Source organism: Hippichthys cyanospilos, chromosome 11 (assembly GCF_059441005.1).
Source record: "Hippichthys cyanospilos isolate Australia breed blue-spotted pipefish chromosome 11, RoL_Hcya_1.0, whole genome shotgun sequence".
Taxonomy (NCBI): domain Eukaryota; kingdom Metazoa; phylum Chordata; class Actinopteri; order Syngnathiformes; family Syngnathidae; genus Hippichthys; species Hippichthys cyanospilos.
In genome coordinates, this window is record NC_142379.1 from 805,671 (window position 1) to 831,454 (window position 25,784).

The 25,784-nt window shown below is 46.0% G+C and overlaps 1 protein-coding gene across 5 annotated transcripts in view; it reads right to left on the reverse strand.

Moving 5' to 3' along the window:
- Positions 1–25,784, reverse strand: part of robo2 (roundabout, axon guidance receptor, homolog 2 (Drosophila)) — a 248,807-nt gene that overhangs the window by 50,941 nt on the left and 172,082 nt on the right. For all 5 annotated transcript variants that reach the window (XM_088426910.1, XM_088426912.1, XM_088426911.1 and 2 more), the window contains 3 exons: positions 4,021–4,178; positions 3,823–3,943; positions 3,183–3,321 (listed from right to left, as the gene is read on the reverse strand). In XM_088426910.1, the coding sequence (XP_088283036.1) occupies positions 3,183–3,321; positions 3,823–3,943; positions 4,021–4,178 (418 nt within the window). The remainder of the gene's footprint in view (positions 1–3,182; positions 3,322–3,822; positions 3,944–4,020; positions 4,179–25,784) is intronic.

A 25,784-nucleotide genomic window follows, 5' to 3' on the forward strand; every position in this document is an offset into this window, starting at 1 on the left:
TTATTGGCTTAGATTGAGGAGCAGTTTTCTCATTTTGTGGAGCATTATTAGAGAACATTTTTAGACGATCGTGGAGGAGCAACTTTATAACTTTATTTTATACAAAGTAGTTTGTGCAAACCATAGATTTATATTGAGGAGCAAGGGGTTGCAAGCAAAGGATTGAATATGATTCTTTAACTAACCCAAAACGTAACATACAAGGGCATACAAAATTGCACACTTTCGCATGTTATTCCAAATATTTTGCTCTTAATTTGAAAAGACATGTCTACTGTTCCTGTCAGGGAATGAAAAATACACTCAATTAGATTTGCCAATAGCCGCCGAAACCCTGTTCAAATCTGTCAGTGTCTTCACGTCACCCCCATCTGAGAACCTCTCCTTTCACATGCATCAAAAGTGTATTACTGTACTGTCAATCGGACAATTTATCAAGGGAAAACAAAAACCGTCCCGCTTAGTGGAAACACGCCCCTGGAATTTTTCCAACACACACACAAAGGAAGTGAAATTCAGACCCTGCATATTGAAAAGCCACCAAAAATGCAGAGCGTACCAACTCCGGAGTGTACCGTCAGGCCGGATGGAGTTTTCCTAACTTACTATGTCTTTATTTGTATTTTTACGACGCTATGAAAGTCAATAATCCGTGTGTGTTTTGACAAGTTACTCAGCACGAGAGAGTTGCTTTTGCACAACAGACTGGGGATTTCATTAGACGGAGCCATAAAAGCCTGATGGACGGCCTTCTCTTAAAAGCCGGCAGTGAAGACGGGCGAGTCGAGTCGTTTAGCGCCGGTGATTCTTTGGACAATTACATCTGGCGCCCGAGCGCGCGCTTTGCGGCCATACTTTTTTGCAAGCGCGCTTCATTTCCCTCGGACCTGGAAAAGCCATACGTACGCACGCGGAAAACCCAAAGGGGCGCGTTGCCGTCCCGGTCTTGGGTGACATTTGCCGACCGCCGCTCGACAAAGCGTAATGACCATTTGACGGAGTCGCCACTGAAAGCTTTGTTCCAGGCTGACGGAGCGGAGCGGGGCGAGGCGGGGGAAGGCCAAAATCAACATTGGGGGGGATCGGCATGCTGTCAGCCGCTAATGGCGAGAGGCCAAGACACGGGGGAGAGTGTGGGACGCGCGGGGCCGCGTAGTGAGCTGGAGGGAGAGGAAGAGCGAGAGAGACGGAGAGAGATGGAGATCATGGACAGATGGAGTGACCTAGAGCGGGAGATGGAGAGATGGAGAGTGAGATAGAGATACAGAGCGTGAGCTAGAAAGGGGAAGGAAAAGAGAGAGAGGGAGAGAAAGATAGGGAGGGAAGAGAAAGAGAAGAGAGGGGGAAAAGATAGAGAGAGACAGGAAGAAAGAAAGAACAGAGGGAGAGAAAGAGAGACACAGGGAAAAGAGAGGCAGAGAGATAGAGAGAGAGGAAAAAAGAGAGAAAAACGGACGGAGGGGAAAGTGAGAAGAAGAGAAAGAGGGAGCGATAGCAACAGAGAGAGGGAGATGAAGAGAAAGAGAGACAGGAAGAAAGAAAGAACAGAGAGGGAGAGATAGAGAAAGAGAGAGACACAGAGAAGAGAGAGGGGGAGAGATAGAGAGAGGGAGAGGAAGAAAGAGAGAAAAAAGGACAGAGGGGAAAGCGAAAAGAAGAGAAAGAGGGAGCGATAGCAACAGAGAGATGAAGAGAAAGAGAGACAGGAAGAAAGAAAGAACAGAGAGGGAGAGACAGAGAAAGAGTTGAGCGAGGTAGAGAGAGGAGAGAGAGACAGAAAGGAAGAAAGAGAGAGACGTAGCGAGGGAGGGAAAGATAGAGTGAGGGAAGAAAGCCGGAAAGGGATAGAGAGGAAGAAAGAACAGAGAAAGAGAACGACAGAGAAGAGAGAGGGGGAGAGGAAGAGAACGAGGGAGGGAAAAAGAGGAGAGCGGGAGGGAGCGATCGAGACAGAAAAGGCAGATGAAGGGAAAGAGCGAGAGAAAGGGGGGAGATAGAGAGAGGCCAGAAATACGGAAGACGGCTGTCCCGTTCCAATCAAACATCTGTTCCGACTTGACAACTTCATTTGGCGCTTATGGATCTTTTTCCCGACGAGTGCCAGATTGCCGTTTTAATTGTTTCTGCCTTGGTGCGTGCCGACAATCCTCCGTGGGATTATTATTATATCGCGCCGACTGGCCCGCTATGGTGGGATCGCATCACCCCCCCCCAAAAAAAAAAAAAAATGTTCTCCAACGGAGACGGTGAATGTGAAAGGAGCCCAAGCTGAGACTCCGGCTTGCCTTATGACCAAATATGGAAAACTGTTAAATAATAACTGAACATTTCATTTGAATTTAAAACAACATGTTACGGCAATTTGAAGGCCACGTTTGAGCGGTGCGCATCATCTACTAATCCCTTATTTTCATCTTGGATTACAATTTGAACCTTTCGTCTCCCGTGAAACGAAAGCGGAGACCTCGGCAAAGTTGTTTTCTGTTGAAACCTTTTTCGAAATCTGACGATTGTGACAGTCGAGCCCGAGAACGAATGATGGCAGCGGAATTTTTTTTTGATGATTTTACGCGGTTTAAAGAAAACCCAAACAACACTCGTCCTACTCCATGGACTCCTTTTCAGAGCCAACTGGCTTTCAACAAGCTGTGTATCTTTTTTTTTTTTTTCCGTGTGTGTTTGCTTTGGCACGGCGCACAAAAAGAAAAAAAAAGTCTAAAAAGCTGGCGGCCAGTGAACCAAGAAGAAGAAGAAAAAACTCCTTATCGGATGCAAACGCGACGCCCACGCTTTAGCCTTGAGGGTGATGTCATGGTCATGTGACCCAGTTGACTTTTGACGACTCCCACGGAAGCCCGGCTAGCGAGTACAAGTCCGTGAAAAGGAACGCGTTGGAGGGCTCCCGGAAATCGGGGGTGTCCAACGTACGGCCGATCCTGGCCCGCACGACCCGTTTAAAATGGTCCCAAAGATGCTTGTATGTAAAGTATAAAAATGATCTGAATTTTTTAAACTTGAAATGTTTTGTGACTAATAGCAAAGTTGATGTTTTATGATTACGTAGCATCAACATTTTATTTGAAAAAATGTCCAAAAAACTACCATCCCCGGGTACAGAAAGGTTACATGCTATTTCCTGCTGTGGCCAAGTTGCCCGTTTTGCCCGTCTCAGGTGGCCTCACCTCCCGCGAGGCACGTCAACGTCATCCTTCCTCCAGCGAACGTTGGGCTGGGGGTCTCCCGTCACCTGGCAGCGGAACTCCACCGGCTCGTCCTCCAGAACCACCTGGTTGATGGGTCGGCGGACGAAACTCGGGCGCTCTGAAAATGGGGGACAGTTTTTCTTTTCATTGTACGATACAAAAATGTTCCCGGGTCCGTTTGACCCAAAAGACATTTTCATTTTCCAACGCGGAAGCAAAACATTTTTGGGTCAATTCCCTTAAGCAAGAACTCATTTGAACCTTGTTTCTATTTCATATCTAATTCTGTGGGTCAATTTGACCCGTGTATGTTTTATTATCCGTGTTTTTTTTTTTTGTCGCTTTTCCGAGTCCAGGACCAAACGTTTGATTGTAAATATATAAAAGCATTGCTGTTATTTCCGATGATATTATTTGAACCAAGCAGTAGTTCCATCGTGATTAAACAATGTTTAACTTAAATGGGTCAATTTGACCCGGAATTCTATAGTACCAATTGATATTGTGTAATATATCGTCGGATAGCCTGATTGGACACCTTTGTGTCAAAATAAAACATTTCGATACACGACTTGTGCAATTGTTGGAAATTTTGCAGAATGCAGGGAGAGATTCTTACCAAAGACGGTGACTTGTGCCGTCTCGCTGTCCCGTTCTCCCACCATGTTTGTGCCCACACAAATGTACATGCCGGCGTCGCTTTTCCTCGTGTTGGATATCATTAGCTTCCCTCCGCGGATCTAAAAAAAAGAGATGCAAATTGTTTTAGGGGGTTTCATCGGCAGGTCTTTCTTTCGGTTTAGCGGTTGACCCTGACCGTGATTCTGTCGTCCTTGTCCTCGATGCGCACTTTGTCCTTCTTCCAGTAGATGGTGGGTTCGGGGTGACCCCGGGGAGGGACGCACTCCAAGATGGCCGGCTCCCCCGCCGCCACCACCGCGTCGGTCGGGTTCTGCCGGAAGTCGTCGCGCAGCACTAAGAGGCGAGAAGGAAAACAGGTTCACGAGTCTGGAAGCTTACGGGGCGGTTCTGTCCCTGTCCCCGGCTCGAAACCTTCATTCGAGTCCAGCAAAAATCCTGCAGCATAGAAAAAAAGATAATACCGCCTAGTCCCCTTAGCAATTTTTTTTCTCGGTATTAAGCACCTGAAATGGACCGCTTTCTCAAGAGGGAAAAATCCATGAATCGATTCGGAATCGCGCATCCAAGAATTGAGGAATTCTCTGTAAAATCAGCCTCATAAATCCCAGGGGCTTCAGCAAGACAACTAATTGGACATAATTGGCGTCCCGGCGGAGGGACGGCGCAAAACAAACACAGGTGGGAAGCCCTGAAGCGGCGTGCCGTGCACATGTGAGGGCTAACGATGCAACATACATTAAGCCCACCCCCTACAGACTCGGCAACCTTCCAAAAAAATGCCACATCTGTCAAATATTTTGGTATTCAGAAAGCCTACTGAAAATTCAATCAAAGAGTTGAGTATCTGAACAAAACGAAAAAAAAACATTTGTTACCGTTTTGATGCATTTTTATCATTTAATAATACTATTCCTTGTAAGTGTTTTGGAGCATTTTGAGGGTCTTGGAACGGATTAACGGATTGGCATGTCAAAAGCGGCTCTATTTATGAAAGATTCACCTTACGAATTGACTTCCGGAACAAATGACTTTCGTAAATCGAGGTACCGCTGTATCTGAATTCCTCCTTTGAAGCCAGGTTTAAATGAAGAATTAAGGAATCCATCCAGATTATGAAGAGGAGGGGGTCACCCTGACGCCTCCGACACACCTAATCCCAAGAAAGCCACTTTGGGAATCCCCCACCGGGCCGCGCCCGCCGGAGGATGTTTGAAGGGGCGGCCTTACATAGATTCCGAGGAGGCGCTCCTCAGCGGGATTGGAAATGAGGAGGACCGCGCCCTCCTTATCCTCTCGGCGGAGATATGCCCCTCGTATTTATTTCGAGGAGAAGCTTTCAAGCAAATTATAGCGGGCAAGCAGAGAGGGAATTTGAATACAAATGGAGGTACTCCACACAAGACTCAAGGTAGGAGACGGCTTTCCGTGCCTCCAGTTGCAGGACTTGTGGGTAATTAACTGCACCACGCCCCCCTCCCCCCCCTTTGTTTGCTTTAGCCATGGATGAACCCCCCCGCGGGTGAAAGTGTGTGCCACACACAAGATGTTGTTTGACTTTTAATTGTTCCCCTCCGTTCGGTCATGATGGCACCCCAGGGAGTTGAGCCCAAAACACGCATTAGGTGGATGATTGAACGCTAATCTCATTTCACATCGTCTCATCTGCGCAGCAAGTCTGCGATAAAACCAATACGAGATGAAAGTGACCTTTTCAAACCCTAACATAGGCTTTTCAAGCCCAATTTGGAAGCCCAATCTTCGATTTTTGTATCGCTTTGATACAAACCCTTATTTGAAACATGAATCCAGTCTTGAAAACCCCATTTGAAACCTGAAACCCATACTTCAAACACTGAGGGCAACCTCTGTTAGTTTCAAGACCTAATTTCGAACCTTAGTCCTAACCCAAATCCTTAATCCTCGGATCGCTTCAATTCACGCCCTCATTTGAACGCAGTCTTGAAAATCCGATCCTGAAACCCAAGCTTCAAACTCTATGTGAGACCCGAATCCGAATGCTCAATCAGAATCTTTGGTTGGCTGTGCTTCAAACCCTCATTTGAAATGTGAATCTAGTCTTGAAAAACCCAATTTGAATCTTGAAAGCAACGCTTTAAATTCTATGTGGACCCTAAATCCTAATCCCCAATCGTAATCCTTAAAGGGTTTTGTTTCAAACACTTATTTCAAACGGCACGGACCCATGCTTCAAACACTGAATGCAACCTCCAATACCGGCGTCAAAACCTAATTTGGTCTTGTTCAGACCTTAGTCCGACTCTAACCCTAATCATTGGATGGCTTCGCTTCAAACCTTCATTTGAAACATGGATCCAGTCTTGAAAAAACAATTTGGATCCTAAAACCCATGCTTGAACACGAATAAATGCAACAGTTCCATGTTGCATTTCGTGCGGCCACCTGCGGGGGCGCCCCGGTGCCCGCTTGTGGGTGTTTCGGAGGCACTTGACCGGCTTTTTCGTTTTCTACCGACAAAGTCTTCGGCTGATAAGCGAGCGTATATTTGATGTCAAGAAAGTGAAAACTCGATCCGGCTCGGTAGCCCCGGAGGGATCCGGACCAGGATGAAGGATAATTGCATTTCTATGCACCCCCCCGTCCCGCCTGCACCCCTCCCCTCCCGGAACTCTCCAGTCTTATTAATATTTATATATTTTGTTGCATCTAGACAGCCCCCTTTGTGTTGGCAAGCGTTATCGGCGGATCGGGCTGCAGGCGAAACGTATCCGAGAAGCGCTAATCTCTTTGTATGTTTCTTGATTTTCTGGGCGAGTATTAGAGGAGCGGGCTGCTTTGAAGATCGCGGCCGGCCAGCATCACCTTGAACCCGATACGCAACGGAGCCGCCCCGGGTTTGCGCTGTGAAAGGGCCACTGCCAAAATTGCCCAAAGTACACTCCCACGCATTTGTTACTTACTGGAAAAAGTTGATTTTTTTTTACATCCTTAAGAAATGAAGCAATGAAAAAGGCTTGAAACACAAAGTTTCACCACAGCCACATTTGCGGGCAACAGAGGTGGGCATTTTTTTTCACGCTAAAAACTGGTTCATCAGACCGCCGAACCCTCCTAATCGCAAACCCCCAAAAACTTTTGTTAGCTCCTACCCATAACTTCTGGTCTTTCTTTTACATATACTCAACATTATATAGTTATATTGATGCAATGTATGTCACGTAAGTAGTAGTAATTAAAAGCGAAACAAGACAAACTAATTCTTAATTAAAGTGATAGATACACTTCCAAAGTTGTTTTTTTCAAGCACGTCAGTCAAAGGACGGCCGGTCCGTCGCTAACTTCCGTCGTCAATCCGCCCCCCTTCCGTCATCGTCGGTATGGCCTTTTTTTAATGCTAAAAATAATCTTTAATCTGTTGTAAGCACCGACCTAAAACTACAGTTTTTTTTCTGTTTTTTACGTACACGCAAGTTGTGCAATTATGCAATTGCTCAATGTAAGCAGCAGTAATAAAAGCGAAACAATGAGACGAATGAATTATGAAGTGCTAAAAACCCTTCCGACATTCTTAATTGCTTGTTTTTTTTAGCAGGTCCGCCAGACGACCGCCGGTCCGTCGCCGACCTCCGACGGCTTATAAGGTCATCTTTTGAGAAAATGTTTTTCGGCGCGCCTTACGTTCGGGAAAATAGGCTACGTGCCATGTGACCAAGTCACAAGTCCATTTTTCTTTTGTTTTGCTTCCAGCGCAAAAGAGCTCGCGTGCTTGCAGAGCTACTTTTTGGCGGGTCGGGAGGCGAAGAAACAAGAGAGGCAGATTAGAAGCCCCGGGGACGCACTCCGTCCGGCAACGGGCGCGACGCTCTGATTGGAAAATCACTCACGCACGCGGCCGATATGCGGGCTGGCTGTTAGGAGGTAGCTGGGAGCTATGATATCATTTCATTGGAGTGGAGTGCTATTACAATCTTTTCAATTGAGCCCTGAGAGGAGGGAGCCGCTACACACGTATGGAATATGTCAGCGGGCGCGAGACGGCAGCGCCTAAAACGCCTGCCTGCCTGTGCCTGCCTGTGCCTGCCTGTGCCTGCCTGTGCCTGCCTGTGCGCGCGTGGCCCTCGCCGTCCGTCCCCGGAGCTAATGGCGCACTCCATAGAGGAGATGGCCTCAATCTGTTTTCCCCGTCCCGCCTGACCTTTGCACTCCAGCCGCCCGGTTGCTGAAATTGCCCCCTCGCAAGCTGCTTAAAGCACGCCGGGGGGAACGGCTGGAAGCGGGCGCTCATCCGAGGGGCTCGGCGGGAGCGCGTTCGCGCCTACGTTATGTGAGGTATTTTCATCATTTTTGGGATATTTTCCTCCACATCATTCTGCCATGTTATGACACCCCCCCCCCCCATAAGTGTGAGAAGTCGTCACCGTAATTCCGCAAATATAAGACATACTTTTTTCCTGAAAATACAGGCCAAAAGTACGGGTGCGAACTTAAACATTTGATATTTTTTCCACATCATGCAAGGAGATCAGTCCATGAGCCACATAAATCGAGTTTTGACTCACACGTGCATTTTTATCCGCGCTATTCCGACTTACAATAATTACCGTAACGGCCGATATTGGGAAAGAGAAACCATTTCACGCCCATCACAACACATGTTCAAATTAACATGTGATAATGAATGCTAATGAGTAGCGCTTATCAAGCTAATATGAAACTTTAGGAGCTAAAGAAGCTACGTTGTTAATAGGTGAAAGGTATCCCGTTCCGCATCACGTTGCATTAACGTGTGGAAATGAACGTATAGAGCTCATCAGTTTAACGCAACATGTATTACATTCTAACGTAATATTGCCTTTTTCCCCCCTGGGATTGCATCAGTGGTTATTTTCTCCATTTTTTTTTTCCAGCCCGCCGGGATGAAGCGTCGGTGCAAAGGCCCGCTCGTTTCCTGTCATCGCTCATGTGCGCGGTGTCCATGAAGGGCGGGGCCCCGATAGCATCTCCCAACGCCATGCTCCGGCCGGGGGACCGTAAATAACGCTGTCACTTTTTTCCAGATAACGCGCGGCGAATGCGCTCAAAGGAAGGAGCGCGCGGCCGTACGGCGGAGAACCGACGGGCGATAGGATGCTATGAAATGTGCATCTTTTACAGACGCCGATGCCTGGCGGGAAAGACGCGGGCCAATATTGGCTTTGATGGAAAAGCGGCGAGACAAAAGACGCGACATGAGGAGGGGAGGCGCCTTCAAGGTCGGAAGCGAGAGGCGGCGGGCGGATCCACGCCGTCTGTTTACACGGATGGAATGCGCGCGACGCATTCCCAACATTTGGACAATGACAAGACTTCATATGCTTTCACAGGGAAAAGCTTACACGTCGTCTGTGCGACTCGGCCCCGCCCACGTTTGCTCCAGACGCTTGCTTGTGTTGCTCTTTTTGCCGACTTGTTCATGATTTGTGTCCGCTGTAGTGGACATTTGTTTGTCGTCTACATCTTTTGACTCTTTGAAGCCACACGACTAAGTCCCGGCGTCCTCATATACATGTATATATATATATATATATATATATATATATATATATATATATATATATATATATATATATATATATATATATATATATATATATATATATATATATATATATGTATAAGAGACACAAAATAAGCATATTATATATTATATCTTAGATTTTGGTGTACAACTTTTGATTAAGCCCCGCCCCCTCCAAAAAAATCTCACCTGTATTCCTAATGGCACATTCAAAAACACATGAATTGCTTTCAAAATCATCTCAAAAAAGATATCTATCACCATCATTACACATTGTTGAAAATCATTCATGTTTCTGCATATCAGCCTTGACGCAATTTCTTCGGAAATGACAAATGAATTAAACATACCGTCAAGGATTAAAAACATAACAAACATCTTTGGCATACTTGAGCATTTTGTGAATATATGAAGATACTAGCATTTTAGGAGCTGTACCTTTTGGGGGGCGGAAACATTTTTTTGAGGAGCGCCGCTTTGCAAAATGGCGCCCATAACGGAAGTGACGGCATGCAATGATGTGCGATTATACAGGTTGGGGAGGTTGGGCATTTAAATAAAAGTAAAAAAAAAAACAATGTGATGGAATCCTAATGTAGCTTTTCCCAACAACGGAAGCACGCATTCACACGCGGCGTAATCCGTGCCTTCCAGTAATGTATAGCTCATTAAAACCTTAGCTAAAAACTCATTAGCATTCACTCCAAGGAGTAATGGCTTCATTACCGTAATGTGCTGAAAAGCAAAGAAAAAGACGGGAAACAAAGGGAGACGGCGAGCGACAGCTTTTCTAATCACATAATTGAGTCGCAAATGGAACTCATTTGCATAATAAATAACGACGCGGCGGAGCCTTCGTGGATATCGTTAAACATACGTTCCCTCGCGCCCCCCAAAATCATCATCATCATTTCTTGTCGACGCTTACGAGGCTGTTTTTCGGGAGGGGGAGTGGGCGGGGGGGCAGGCGGGCCGAGATGGCCGATACCGCGAGCGATGCCCCCGCGGGGCGGCCCCGAAGACGCCCGGGAGTGGACGCTTTGCAGCCGGGAGGGGGTAGGAGCAAGGAAGGAACATTGGGAAGGCTTCCTGACAGATTTGGAGCCGGTGCCTTCTGCACTGCAGGGGCTAAACAGGAAGTCGAGCAAAAACGTAAAGCTTCGGAGGCTGCATATGAAGGCAGCGTGGGGTGGGGTGGGGCGGGGTGGGGGGGGGGGGGGGGGGGGCTTCCTTTCATACATTTTCTCGGGGGAAGGAAGCACGTTCCTTGTTTTGCAGACGGCGGACTGAACTTTCTGCGTTTGAGGATGACCGGACTGAACTGAAACGGCAAATGTGTAAGGAAGATTTCATATGAAATCTCTTTCCTGGCCTCGCTCTTCCATTTTTTAGTGGCCGGCATCGTTACGGAGCCGGCGGCTTGCGCACTCGTTACTTGAGACGGAAAAAAAAAAAAAGACCAAGGGTGGTAAAAGGTTACGTTTAAAGGCCGATTGAAAAGGGGCCATTTTCCATTTTCACTGCTACGGAGTTGCTGGGCCTTTACTTGAGAGCAAAGACAGTGAAAGAAAAAACACCAGCGCTGCACTTGGAGGTGACCTTTGAAGGCCTCGCAGGTGTCTTAATTCAAGCGCTCCCTCGCGTGTGGCTTTTCTCTTCCATTTTTCAGTGGCCGGAAGCATGACGGAGCCGCTGGCTTGCACTTGCTTTATTTGAGAGCGAGGACGATCCCAAAAAAACTCCATCGCTTTGAGGTTACGACGAGTCCTTCAAAGAAGTCCTTCCACTTTCCACCATTTTGTTATAGAACCGCTGGTCCCGTAGTAGCCAGCGAAGACATCTTGAGGTAACATTTGAATGTCCTAAATGATTGAAGCTTCCGTCACTTGAAGGCAAAGGCAGGGCATGAAGGGATCACTTTGAGGTTACATTTGAAGGTCGTACACACACGTGTCCCAAATCAATGAGTCCTTCAAATGCGTCTTTTGTTCTCTGCGGTTGCCGGCACCATTATAGAGCGACATGTGGAGGTGACATCAATTACTTGAGGGCAAAAGAAAACATCAGCTAGTGACGATTTGGAGGTTCCGTTTGAAGGCCACACAAGCGTTCCTCCGATCACTCCTTCCTTCAAAGGTGGCCTTCCTCTCGCACTTAGCTTTCCAGCATCGTTACAAAAAGGCTCGATTGGAGGCTATATGTGAAGCGTGTCCCGATTCACGGACTCCTTCAAATGTGGCCTTCCGACTTTTGGGTCTTCAGCACCCTCATTTGGAGGCAACGAGTGAAGGTGACGCAGGCCTGTCCCAATGTAATGTTTCCTTCCTTCAAATGTGGCCTTCCTCTCACATTGGTTAAAATGACAGCGCTGCACTTCCTGGATTTGAAGGTGGAAGAAAGTGAAACTAAACTGAAATTATTCTTCGATGGACACATTTCGATCTTACTTCATCCGTGGATGTCCACGTCATCGATTTTTTTTTTCCTGAACAACATTTGAGAGCTGTTGGACTTCCCGTATTTGAGATCAAAGTGAGCGATATGAAATGGTTCTTTGGATTTCTTGCGCCCACGTATGTATTTTGTAATAAATCAAGTTTGACTTGTATTTTTCTCTAATCTGCGTTATTATTTCTCCGTACAGTTCTTATGTTATATATATATTCTGTATTACTTTGTATTTCTTTGAATAACCTATTCCTGCGGTAATACTTTTGTAATATTTACTAATATTCATATTTGTCTATTTTCAATGAAAAATACGTGGCATCGTTGAAGTGAAATAATCCCTCAGCGTGTACAGTGTGTGGAGTCCACTCCAATGACATTGTGCTGTTGACCTTCCGCGGGGAAAGCTAATCCTCGGGATGTTGTTTAGCGGGATGGATAACGCGCACGCTCGCTCGCACGCTCGCACGCACGCTCGCACGCACGCTCGCACGCACGCGCAAGCAAGCATGCGGATGAGGCGAGCGTCAGCCTCTCGGCCGTCAATCTTCTTGGAAGCATTAACGGCCTCTTTTTCCCTCAATAAATGTATATTATACAGCGCGCTATATTTTACAGGGCTCCGTCTTTTGCTTTTTTATTGTTTTGCGGCGTAATTGGATCGGCGCTAATGGGCCGGCCAGCTCTTTGGGAGCTTATATAAAAAAAGAAAAAGGTGGCGGTCGGCGTTTTAATGAAGCTCTCGGGTTATCGGGCTGGACGCTGCGAAAAGTCATGACGGCCCGGGACGGGAGCCAATATGTACTTTGAACATGTTTGTGCATATGCACGTTGGAACTCAATGTCAAATCGGCTTTCGTTCCACATAGTCGATAAAAGTGCAAAAATGACGTTCTCTTATTTTCTGCCACAATGCGATGCTATCGCAGGTCCGCTAGCGGGAGATTTATAGCAGGCCCGGCCCGGCCCGGCGCGGTCCCGCCGAGGGCCGCTCCGTCTCGGGAGGCGGCGGCGGCGTGACGGGCCTCGCTTATTTGCCGATCCAATTTGCCTTAATTGCGTTACGCCGAGAGTAATTGCGTTTGTCGCATGTGTAATAGGCTCTGCGGCTGACTGCGCGCGCGCGCTCGCTACGCCTTTACAACGGCGAGTGGACGGAGGATTTTCATTCAAAAAAGGAAGGGCCAACAAAACCAACACCCAAACTAAGATTAGCGCCTCCTTCTTTCACATGCTAGCGAACAACAACTAACAACAATATAGTAAACGTAATTACATGTTACTGTTGTGTTAGTGCAGTATTCTGACAATACGAGTGAAAGTAAGGTGATGCTGCCCTTATTTCCAAAGGGTTTCAAGTCTAAATTTCTACAAAGGGGTTCCAAATGAGGTACTTTGCCAGTGTTCGGATTTCAAAGTAAAACTAAGCCTGCCTGATTTCAGATTAGGCATTCCAATGTGGAATTTAAAAAAAATGATGCAAATCCTCATTAGGGTTTCAATTCTGAGTTAAGGTCTCGACAAAAAATTGAAGAGGTCCTGATTCTGGTACTGGATTTCAGTGAAGCTAAGCCCGCTTGATCTCAGATTCTAAACATCAAACGGAAGGAACCAAATTGACGGGAGGGTCGGAAGCCATCGGCCGCTTGAGTAGCTCCGGCGCGGCGGACGAAGAGAATCGAGGGAATTTTCCCACGAGCGCTTTATCGGGTCGCATCACTCGGGGTTAATCTCGGAGATAAGGACCGACGCGGCAAGGACGAGGCACCGGCGGCACGCGTTTCCATTTCGCGGACCTTTGGCGCCGCCTCTCATACGGCCACGTTGTCACCTCGCACACAACGACACGCAATAAGGGATTATCAATAGCGGCAATGCGCAATCGATCGCCATTCCGCCTGACAATTAGCAAATAATTCAATGGGCTACGAGCACTCGGCCTGAACGGCTTGAACAGAGAGAAGCCCGGGTGGAAAATTCCACTCGCGTTTTGGATGACGCATTCATGCGGTGGCAAAAATGCATCAGAAAAAGGAACGCGACCAAACTTGGTTTATCACAAGCATTTCTGATTCAAGAGTTTTATTGCGGTATGAATAGTGGCGCTACTCAATGAAATTCTGTTCACTTCCACACAATAGACATCATAATAAAGTAGGCAATAAAAACAGCGGGGATGAAGAAGCGCTAATAAAGGTATAGACTCTAAAGAATAGTTCTGCAAAATAACAGCTTAAACCTTTTTTTTAATATATATATTTTATAGCAGTGACTTTCAAACGAGGGTGCAGCAGTGCTTTGCAATTCTATTTTAATTAATAATTATTATTATTATTATTTGATCATTTTTTTAGACTAAAGGAAGGTGGTAGTAAATCTACCTATCTATCTACTCATCCGAGAATGACAATCCTGAAAAGTGAAAAATTGAGCGGAGCAAGGAAGCGGAGGACGGCTAAGAAGAATATGAGGGGCATAAAAAAACGACCCGAAATGACGCTGGCGCTTCCCGCTGCCACGGCGTGTCATTGGGAATCCATACGTCATTAAAAATGATGGCTAGCTTGCTTAGTCGCTGCTTTTTGGAATTATCCCTCCGTTACATGATTGTTATCTGGTGTAAATCTTATCTGGAGACAGCCAGGAATCGATACTAATTGCTTGCTCTTTTAAATTAAACACGCAGCAAACGCGCCAGATTTTATACGCTTGTGACGGTCGGGGGTGGGCTCTCCGTTATCCAGAAGCCATCGTTTTTTTTTTTTATGGTAGCTTTATTGGGAAATGCGAAATTTGAACGGGGTTTCGGCAGGCACCGGAAAACAGGAATTCTTTTTTTCCCTATTTTGTAAAGTCTTTTCAAAGGTGTGTTTTGCTTGTCTATTTGTAAAAATATTCTTTTCCTCTTGTTTTCGGTTCGACACTTTTGCAGTGTAGTGTACTTGGCGGGCCGCCTAAAACATGACGGCGGGCTGCAAAATGGCCCCCGGACCTTGGTTTGGACACCAAGAGGTGCCAACGAATGGGTTTCGAGAAGACGGTTGGGGGAGAATTTAAGGGTGTGGTCTCCATTATCCAGAAGTGATAGTTTGGTTTTAATGGTAGTTTTAGTGGGTATGCAAAATTTCGACAGGATTTCGGTCACTCAGATTGTTCTTAAAGACGAAAAAAGTACTTGAATGAGGTAGATTTTTTTTTTTGTTTAATCAAAGAAAAAAAAAGTCTAATTTTGATTTTTTTTCTCCTTGTATTTGCAGTGTAGTATACATCACGGGCCGCTTAGAAAGTGGCGGTGGGCCGCAGATGGCCCCCGGGCCCCAGTTTGGACACCTGGGGTTTTATGCTCAAAGAATGTTTTCCTTTGGCCGAAACTCCGCTTTTTATGGGCGCATCACATCTTAAAAAGATAACGTCTGCTCGCCGGCCCCCGAGGGGGGACCGGAAGCTAAACGGCCACGCGTAAATCCCGGAAGACGATCCCATCAAGGTTGGGTTCAAAGGTGACGCTCGCTGCCATTTAGGATGGGAAGGCGCAATTTTTCCTCCGATTAATTCCGGGTCCTCGAAAGGTCGTCGGCGTACGCCGGCATTTGGAGCGCTCGCGCCTCACCCCCGAGAGCGGGGCGCCGGGGAGCCATTAGGGGGCCGCGCCCGTGTTTGCCCAGCGCGTTTGGGTCGGCGCTCCGGGGGTCCCGCTCGCTATGCGTACGCACGGACGTACAAAGCCGTGCGGGTTACGGAGCGGCGGCCAGACAGCGGCGTTGCCTTCTGGGCCCGCCCGTCGCCACTTTCTGCCAGGTGTGAAAGCCAATTAGCGCCGGCGCTTTTAGCAGATGTCCCCGTTGGAGGCACGCACGCAAATCAAAGCAAAGAAACAAGCAAAGACGGCTACAAATGCGCCACCAAAACGGATTCTGCGTTCATACCAAACAAAACTGAAATTGAGAGTTTGCCTTTGCTTCCCTTGGGATTTGTCCGTAGCCCGGCCTTATTATCCACCAATTTGGGCAGACTTTGAAAGGCTCATAACACCGTCAAATATGAATATAGATTTACTTTCAACCCCTACAAAATGTTCAATGGCATCAATGGCATCAGCCATGCAGGGGGGGTTGTATGCCTTTATGTACAAAGATTGTAAAAATGGGATCATAGCTAAAATAACTACGCTGCATATTTCTATATTTATGAAAATGAGAAATATTTATGATGTCATTATTAGAGTAATGTGACTTTTGAAGACTTTTGCATGATGTGAGTCCAGGCTAAGCCAATCTTCAAAGTCATTGAAAGGATTGCAAATGTCATAAGTTGGCTGCAAGCGCCACCCGGTGGTTTTGGGTTGTCAACGCAAACATTTCTACCGCGTCCATTCATCGAAAATACGGTAGTGTAATTCAGTGTAATTCAAAGGTCTAATTCATCAGACAGAGATGGAACACTATTGAGTAATTTTTTTGTTTTTAATACAAAAATGCTTTTCAATGCCCTGAAAAGCACATCTTTTCAAATTAACACAGCTTGAATATGAAATTAACAGAACACGCACCTTGCTGAATTGTGTGTTTAAAACAACCCCCACATTATCTATTTTCATGGAAAAAAAATGAATATGCACTGTATGTATACAAAACACTAAAATGCTTCGAGAGCTTTGAAAATAAAAAAATAACAACAATGGAAAAACAAAACAAAAAAAGTGACTTTGCAGCATGCCCATGGCTACAAGCTGAAGAGAAAACCTTACTGGGAGCTGCACGCACCTCTCACTTGTATCAGCATCTCAATTGCACAAATCCGTTGGCGCGTATCTGTAGGTCATAGGTGTCGGACTCCAATCCTCGAGGGCCGGTATCCTGCTCGTTTTCCGGTTTTCTCTGCCCAACACACCTGACTCAAATAATTAGCTTCTCGTTAGCTCTGCGGGAACTTGAAAAGTATCCTCTTCATCTGAATCTGGTGTGTTTGAAAGAGAAGCTTCAAAAACGTGCAGGATACCGGCCCTCGAGGACTGGAGTTCCACACCTGTGCTGCGGATGAAACCGATCACGATCGCTTCTCCTTGCTAAAGCTAATGATGGCCGTCCTCCCGGATCCGCACGCCATGAAGAACCTCTTTGGTCAATTATTTAGAGATTTCCGCGACGGGGCTTGCTCTCCACACCCTTCTCAGTATTGGACTGCGTTGCAAGTAAACAACCGAATTGGAGTCTGCGCAACGTTCGCTTTCCTTGCCTTCAAAGGAATGTCGCGGCGGCGCGTCTTCCCCACGCCTTCAAAGGCCTCCCGAGCACAACGGGGCGCTTCTTTGCACCACTCTCAGCTCTTTGATTACTGTCAAAAGCACGGCGCCGCGCCCCGAAAAACGCGCCGCATTGCTGAGAAAACGGGCGCGGAAACTCGGGATGCTCTCATTTCCACCTGCGTTCTTTGACTGACGTTCCGTAGCCCCGCCCACCGCACCACGCTAGCAGAGCCTGTCCGGTTTGCTCCTGGAAATTGAATCTGGCATCCATCCTAATAAAAGAATATTACTACTAGTACGAATGCTAGTGCGCCTGTAGCTATCAAATAATTGGGGGGAGGTGGAGAGCTACACCCTATAGGTGTCATATTTAGCCCATGTCAGGCTCATTTACTGCCATTCAAACTTGCAAATAATTTCCATTTTGGACATACCCCATGTTTTATCATGCATTTCCCCCGATTTTTTTATTCATCCTTTCTCGCAAACAGGGCGCAGTAGAATTTTTTTGTGTTGACACCCCAAAACCACCGTGTGGTGCTAGCGGCCAACTTATGACATTTGCAAGCCTTTCAATGACTTGGATGATTGGCTTAGCCTGGACTCCCGTCATGCAAAAGTCTTCAAAAGTCATAATAGGGTTGAAAGTAAATATATACAGTATTTCTATTTGACGATTTTATGAGCCTTTCAAAGTAAGCCCAAGTTGGATGATAATAACGCGAGGCTAGTGAAAAATCACCAGGGTTTAATGAAAAAATATATACATAAGTTGATCCCCCCTAATACTCGGGCTGAAAACAAATAGTGGACTTGCGCTCTGAGAAATACGATAATGGAAGGAATTCAATTAGTTGCGCGGCCCCCGTTGCAAGCACAAAGAAATGCGCCCCAATAGCTTGAGTTCATCAGGAGGCTTTGCCACCGATTGATAAGATTTGATTAGCAAAGACTTGATTATTTTCAGTTTTCATTAGCATTATTGAACGGCAAACTCAATCCGAGTGACTTTTCTTCCCGATATTATCGACGCCGGCGTTATGAAGAGAGAAGGGCAAAAACCAGGCGAGTGCATTATTTCATGTTTTCTTTTTCTTTGCCGATTCAGCCTGCAGCCATAAATAAGTGAATAACAGAAGCCATGATGGTACGCACAGGGCTGTATTTTTCATAAAGCGGGAGGGAGGAAGCGTGAAAAAACAAGCTCCTCTAAAACGAAGAGCCGCTCATGCATGAGCGCCTCCTCTATGCGGGTTTCCAGCCTCCGCCCCAAAAGACAAAGGCAATAAGAAAGGCGCTTTTATGAAGCGTCTTCCGTGAATGGAAGCCGCCAGCGGTGGAAGGCGTGTTTGTCTTTAAAAGTGGGCCAAGACATCCTTCTGCTACTCAATTATGTTGAACTGCGGGTCAAATTGACCTATTTGAACATTCAAGTACGTGTTGAAAAGAGTTTAATTTTTTTTTTTTTCTGTACAAGCCTTCTGCTTGGCAGCTTTGGACACATTTGTCACCATGCTTTTCGAATTTTTGTTTTTTCTGACGAATAAGTAAAACCCGGGTCAAAATGACCCAATGCTAATAGTGATGTTTCTTACGGAGGAAAAACGGAAACATAAGATTTGTGTAGTCAGCAGGATTACTCACAAAAAAAAAGAAACCTTTGGTTAATTACACAGCACCCTGGGTCAAATTGACCCAGGATGCTATTGCTATTGAAGAAAAAATAAAGGTAACACACAGGTATAAATAATGGTTGCCATGTTACTTAGTTTTTAAACAAAAAACGGTCTTCTTGACATTTGCGGAGAATCAAAAATGCCCCCGGGTAATATTGACCCTAAGCTATTGTTGCTGTTCCTTAGCATAACACTGGTTAAAATGAAATAATGTATTTGGATTACGCAAATTTTGGAAATGTTTACATGCCTAAATACACCCTGGGTCAAAATGACCCAGGGATATTAATGTTTTTTCTGAGGATGGGGGGAAAAAGGAAACACAATATTTGTTAGTTAGCAGGGTTATTCAGAAGAAAAAAAAAGTTTCTGAAACTTCTGGTAATTACACATGACCTTGGGTCAAATTGACCCAGGATGTTAACGCTATTGCAGAGCCATGAACATAAAAACGTGTAAATGATTATTTTGTGAGTACGTTTCCAAGCAAAACTAGAGTTTTGGACACCTGTGGTGAATTTAACATGCTTTCGGGTCATATCGACCCAGAACAATCACAACAAATGGACATAACTGGTTAAAATGAAATAGGATGTTATGGATGTTAGGATGTGCTATTGCAAAGAAACACATGGGTCCAAATTATTTGTTGCCTTGCTACTTCGACAAGTGAGTCTCCAAATAAAAATGAGAATTCTTGACGTTTTGAAAATCAAACATGCCTTCGGGTCATACTGACCCTTAGACATTGTTTCTGATCCTGAGAAATGAACAGAACACTGGTGGTTAAAATGAAATCATGGATAAGGATTGCACATATTTCGGGCAGGTTTGGGGGAACACGCTCCGGGTCAAAGTGACCCAGGAAATTTTTTCTGCTGAGAAACATAACATGAAGGTTAAATTGGAGGATGGGGTTGAGGTGAAGGGACGTGCGAGAGAGAGAGAGAGAGAGAGAGAGAGAGAGAGAGAGAGAGAGAGAGAGAGAGAGAGAGAGAGAGAGAGAGAGAGAGAGAGACGTCGGGGGTCGGTTGCATTGCGCCGTGTTTTACGTTTTGCACGGCGGCAAAACAAACAAAAGCACGGCAAGGGCACGCTAAAAAGCCGTCATTAGCGCAGATCATTTCACAGCATAAAGGCGCTCCCGTGACTTTTGGTCGATCGACAAATTGCTCACTGGCCATTAGCATAATCGCTTCATGCTTGGCCATATTTTTGCAAATGCGCGCACTATTAATGCCAGCAATTACACGGGTTAAATGCAAGTGGGGTGATGCTAGCTTTCATCCAAAAGAGGCGCTGAAAAGACAATTTATCATTTCAAAATGCAAACTGAAAGAGGCCTACTTTTAGCCCAAATTTTGATGTCTTTTTCTTTTTTAATACTGTCCAAAAGAGTACACACACAACATCAGTGTAGTTTTCTAACCCTTGCACCGTAGTCTCGATGGCAGGGGGGGTCAAACATATGGCTCGCGGGGTGTTTGGGGCCCGCAAACTGGTTTGATCCTGCTGGCGTGATGATTTTGTAAAGTCTGAAAATTGAGCTATTGCTATGCTAATATCTTATTCTTTTTTCCTTCTATCTTATTTTTTTCTTATTTCTCCCAAAATGCTTTCAAGGGGTTAGGAAGAAGAAAAAACGATTCCACAGGGAATAGATAATTGATAAAGTTGAGAAGCCCTGCACTAGCGCATTCGGAAGGGCTAAATTGCTGTATAGTTGATTCTTTCTTGAGAGCTAATGGCCCCTCGTCTTCAGTCGAGCACCTCGGAAGATTGTCCCGTGAGGCCTGGCTTCACCGTCAAGCTGGCGCTTTCATTAATAGGCGACGCTTACGCCAACACGTGGGCTATCAATTAGCACGGGCGAGGCCGGGCGCCGGCGTTCAGTCCGCCGCGGCGGGGGTCGGGGAGCGGGCGCTCGGACAGATGTTTGGACGGCCGTGATGGATAACGTCGCGCCTCGCCGTGTTTTGTTTCCTAAAACAAAGCTGACTTGAGTAATCGCTACTCGTTTGTCTGGCGAGGAGCCTTCCGTTTATCTCATAAATAAAGAAAAGTCAAATTTCTGCTGACCGTGCTCGTTAACTCATTCTCTACCAAAAATGCCGTATTGTCTTTTTAAAGTACCGTATTTTCCGCGGTATGAAGCGCACCTAGCCTTAGATTTTCTCTAAAGCTGGCAGTGCGCCTTATAATGCGCCGCGCCCTATACCACGCATAAACCGCCACTTTTCATTTTTGGGGGACGAAAAAAGTAAAATACCTTCGTCGCCAAGTCAATTCTTCCATTTTTACCTCTGCGTTTGAGTTATAAAAGTATTCTTTTACAATTCAACTTCTCAAAACACCCTGTTTGAAACTTCGATATGAGACAATATATATGGAGCACAAGTGCAAAAAATGTGAGTTTTTGTATTGAAAAAAACGGTTTAGTAAACTGAGACAACGGATTAGTAAACTGAGCGTACGGTTTGGTAAACTGCAAGAACTGATTACTAAACTGAGGGTACGGGCCAGTAAACTGATGGTACGGATTACTAAATTGAGGGTATGGATTAATAAACAGGGTATGGTTTTTTTGAGGAAAAAACTCAATTTGAGGAAATTGAGGGAATGGATTAGTAAACTGAGCGTACGGTTTGGTAAACTGAAAGAATTGATTACTAAACTGAGGGAATGGATTAGTAAACCGAGGGTACGGTTTGGTAAACTGAAAGAACTGATTACTAAACTGAGGGTACGGGCAAGTAAACTGAGGGTACGGATTACTAAACTGCGGGAATGGATTAGTAAACCGAGGGGAAGACGACTAAAACGAGGGTACGGATACGTACAAATATATTTTTCTCCTATCCTGGCACCAGAGGGCTATGTAAAAACGCCCGGCACAAGAAAGGTATTTATTTTGAAAAAGGTCTAGGATTAAAGACGCGCAGGACGGCGTCCACCTTTCGGATAAGCCGACTACAGTAGGCGTAGGGATTTGCACACGATCCGGCGGCGCCGTATCAGGCGTCCATCCGTCTCGGCCCTTTTCCCGATGAGTTAATTTCCCCCCCATCAGCCGTGGTCTGAGCGGCCCCCGACGAGCCGCTCAGCTCCGCTCCGCTTTCCTAACAGGATCCTCTCCCCGGCGGCGCGATTGATCGGCCGCCCGTCGGGCCCGATCGATAACGTCATTCCTTCGGTAACAAGAGATGGTTCGTACGCCGCCTCTTCCTTCCCTCCTCGTGCCGCATTACCCCCCTGCCCCTTTTCTTATTATGATTTCTGGCTGCGGATCGATGCGCTGAAAAACAGGCCCGCTGTAAAGCGCGGCGCAATTAAAGCGCCCGCTAATCTCCTTGTTGACTCCTTGCCGTCCCCCGCGCTCAAATCAAACACAGATGATAATGAATTCAAATGCGGAATGGACGATGGAGATGGCTCGCAAGCAGCCGCTTGCTCGCGGGGACGGCGGGGACGGATGGTGGCTGCGGGATTTGGCGTCTTGATTCCATAGCGTGGGGTTCCAGGGGATCGTTTTTAGGCAGTCGAGTACGCGGGATCAAAAACGCACTACGGGCATGACGTACAGGTCTCGGAAAATGAAAATTGAGAGGTTGATATGTTTTCATTCTACTTTAAGTTTGCATTTGAATGCAACATACGTATTTTCCTCAGTCAGCAAAGATTTGGAGCCGTCGAGCTAATAGGAACGCGACCTGCGCTCCGTGGAAAAACGTCAAAATAAAAGCTTGCTGAGGACATCTTTGTCTTATTTTGGTGTGGTTCTGAGTTTGAAATGGGTTATGGAATTCCGAGTTCATGGTTCTGGGATTTGTATTTTGTCGATAGGGATTGCGGTTTGGGGATTCAAAGATTTTAAACTTGAGATGAAGGTGTTGGGTTATCACATGTAACTTCCCTGTCCGCCGTTCTAGGTTTGTGATTTTACAACAGGGATCCGACTTCAGGTTTAAGGATTTAAGGTTTTCAATATCCGTGCTGAGTTTTCTGGTTAAGGATATTGGGCTTTGCGTTGGCACTTCCTGTTCCAAACTGTCCATAAACCCTTTCTCATGGCTATGAATTAAAACCAATTAAAAAAAAAGCAAGCACAGACTTCAAATGTGTGCGTTTGATCGCCAGATTGGGTTTTAGATCTTTTTTTATCTAGTCCTGAAAGAATCTCATCACTTGGCTGTGAAAACGTCGAGGCGGTGTGCGAGAATGAATAGTCTCCGAACTCCTGCGTTAATGACGCTAATTTTGCGACGACAACGTATTAAATTGAAACGTCACCCCGTTTTACTGCGGCAGTTTTGACAGCATCATACATCCTTCTAATGGTTGAACACAGCGTTTGGGGGGGGGGGCTAATTTCTGCGATGTCATCACATTAGCATTCGCTTGGCGGAGAGGCCAAAAATAGACGCTGGGTTAATTTGATGATGGGATCATGGATGCGCCACGCCTGTGCAGTTTGGCGCGAGGTTTGAGGGGCCCGTCTGTCGGCTCGCTGGTGCGCCGGATCCCCTCCACCCGCCGCTTCGCTGCAAAGTTCGAAATTTCAAAGAAAGCACCAATGGGCGTCCCCTCTGATGCGCCGTTTGCCATCCTTTCAATAGCGAGGGAGGCGCTAACGAGGCCTCATCGACGACCGTCTGAGATGTCGCGTAATTAGCGTAGCGGACGGCGATGGTGGAATGGAACGCGGCCAAACAGGAGTGGTTCAATATGGGCTTCTCTCTTTGCCAACAGCAGGAGGACCGAGTGGAAGGAGACTCCCTCGGGGTCTGCAACCAGACGCGCAGTCAGGAACTTCAAGCTAGCTGTCGGCGCCAAACGCTTTCCACAACAAAAAAGAAGAACCCCTCCCAAAATATAGTGTATGTTTATGCTGACAAAAAAGGACATAGGCCGGGACAACGTTTTTAATTTCAATTAACTGCTACTCAACCAGTCAGTTAGTCAGTTGGTTAACGATGCTATTTAGCTAGCAATTGACTCGTAGTAGTCAGAGCTCCACCAGACAACCCAGTCAATTGCCGTAAAACCCCATATATAAGACACTTTTTTTTTCACCAGCCAGTCATTTACAGTACGTAATGTGCAAGCTAGTCAATTAGCTAGCTATATATTATATCGTGGTAGCTAGTCAGGCACGTAAGCAAAGCAGCCGTTCAAGTACAATACTTCTGTCTTCCCTTCTATAACATTTTTCAACATAAAACCAACACACTGGGATTGTTAGAATACCACCCCAAAACAACAGTAACACGTCTGGTTGCGTTGATGAGTAGAGTGTGCCCCCTGGTGGCAAATAAAATAGCAGTTCAAACTCAAGTTTAACATTTTTCAACACGAGACCGACACGCTGGGATTGTCAGACGATCGCACCAACACAACTGGAAGGCCTGTTGCATTTTTGAGCGGCAAGTAAAACAGCAATTCAATCCTTCTGTCTTTCCTTGTTTACTTGTTTAAAAAAAAACTGCACTCGACTATAAGCCACAGGGTTCGACGAATGAGAAAATAGTAGCGGCTTATTGTTGGAAATGTATGGCATAAAACGTAGGACGTTGGTAGTAATTTATTCGGATTAAATTTAGCTAGCTAACTAGGTGACGAGTTTACTGGGGGGATATTTTGGTCAGATATTGACGTGAGTCAGTGAGAGAGACGGCCAGTGATTTATTTTGCAAGTTAGCATGTTTGCATTCTTTGTATGCTGAAGGTTAGCATTTTTGTTCAAAGCAACAAACATTGAGCAAGGAATTTGATGAGAGTGTGAGCTTGGGGCATGATGGATTAGTCAGGACTCATGTCACGACCTCGGGTCACGGCAGGGTCGGGTCAGGTGCGACCGTTAACTGTTTTAGTTGACCTTTGGCCCCAGGGAGTTGAGTTGCCCGGGACGCTTAGCGCGGGGAAGCGGACGCACGGGTGGCGCTTGTTTACGTTGGACATCAAAAGCGATTTAGTAGATCCTAATGAGACATTCGTCTCCATAACGTCTTCCTAAAGCTACGAATTGAAAGGATTAGATCAAGGGTGTCCAAACCGAGGCCCGGGGCCATTTGTGGCTCGCCTTCCATTTTTAAGAACGCCATGTCCTACACTAAAAAAACATTTGGTGGTTATATTTGTTGTTATTTTTTTTTTAGGCAGAGCTTTTTAACCCCTGGGGGCAATTTCGATGCTTTTGATGTGTGATTTCAAAGGGAAAGCATACAAAAAAAAAAAAAAAAAAACAGTAGGAGGCTAAAATATTGCATTGCTTGTCAAAACATGACGTCCCTTCTAAATGCTTGCAAACGGGAGGTCGAGAGGGACACTCTGCAGATGTCAAATTTAGACCATTTTGGGCTGATTTACTGCCATGAAAAATTGGAAATTTGAAAAGCAATGTTTTATCATGCATTACCCCCAATTTTTGCATTGATCCTTCAAAGGCAACTTTCAAACAATAGAATTTTTTGTATGGATAGGGCTGATGCCTCCGAACATTTTCATTGGTTGAAAGGAAATCTATATTTATATTTGCCGATGTTACGAGCTATTCAAAGTCAGCCAAAATTGGATGCTAATAATGCCAGGCTAGCGAAAAATCCCCGGACGAATGCAAACATGCAACAATGGTGAAGAGCATTTTTGCATTGATTCCTCCGTTTTCTGCTTCATGTGAAGTAGTGATGGGAAACCAAAGCCTCATGAAACAGGTGGCCGACGGCGTGTAACGTAGCGCGATGCGGCCGAGATACTGGACGGCGACGGCGACGCGTGGTCCCGCTCGGACATTGAGCAACAGCTGCTGGCATCAGCATGCGAGAGCCAAACGGTGAAATCAATGGAGCCTGGGGGACTTTTCCTCTCTCTCGACATCCGCGCCTCCTTATTAACGGCCGGGCCGCGCTCGCTCGCGGACACGTGTTGGAATTACCCGCCATGAATCAAGGCAACATTTACAGGTGCGATTCAAGGGCGAGCGGACCTTGTGGACATCAGAAGAGCAGAGAATCGAGTATCAAAACAGGACCTACTGT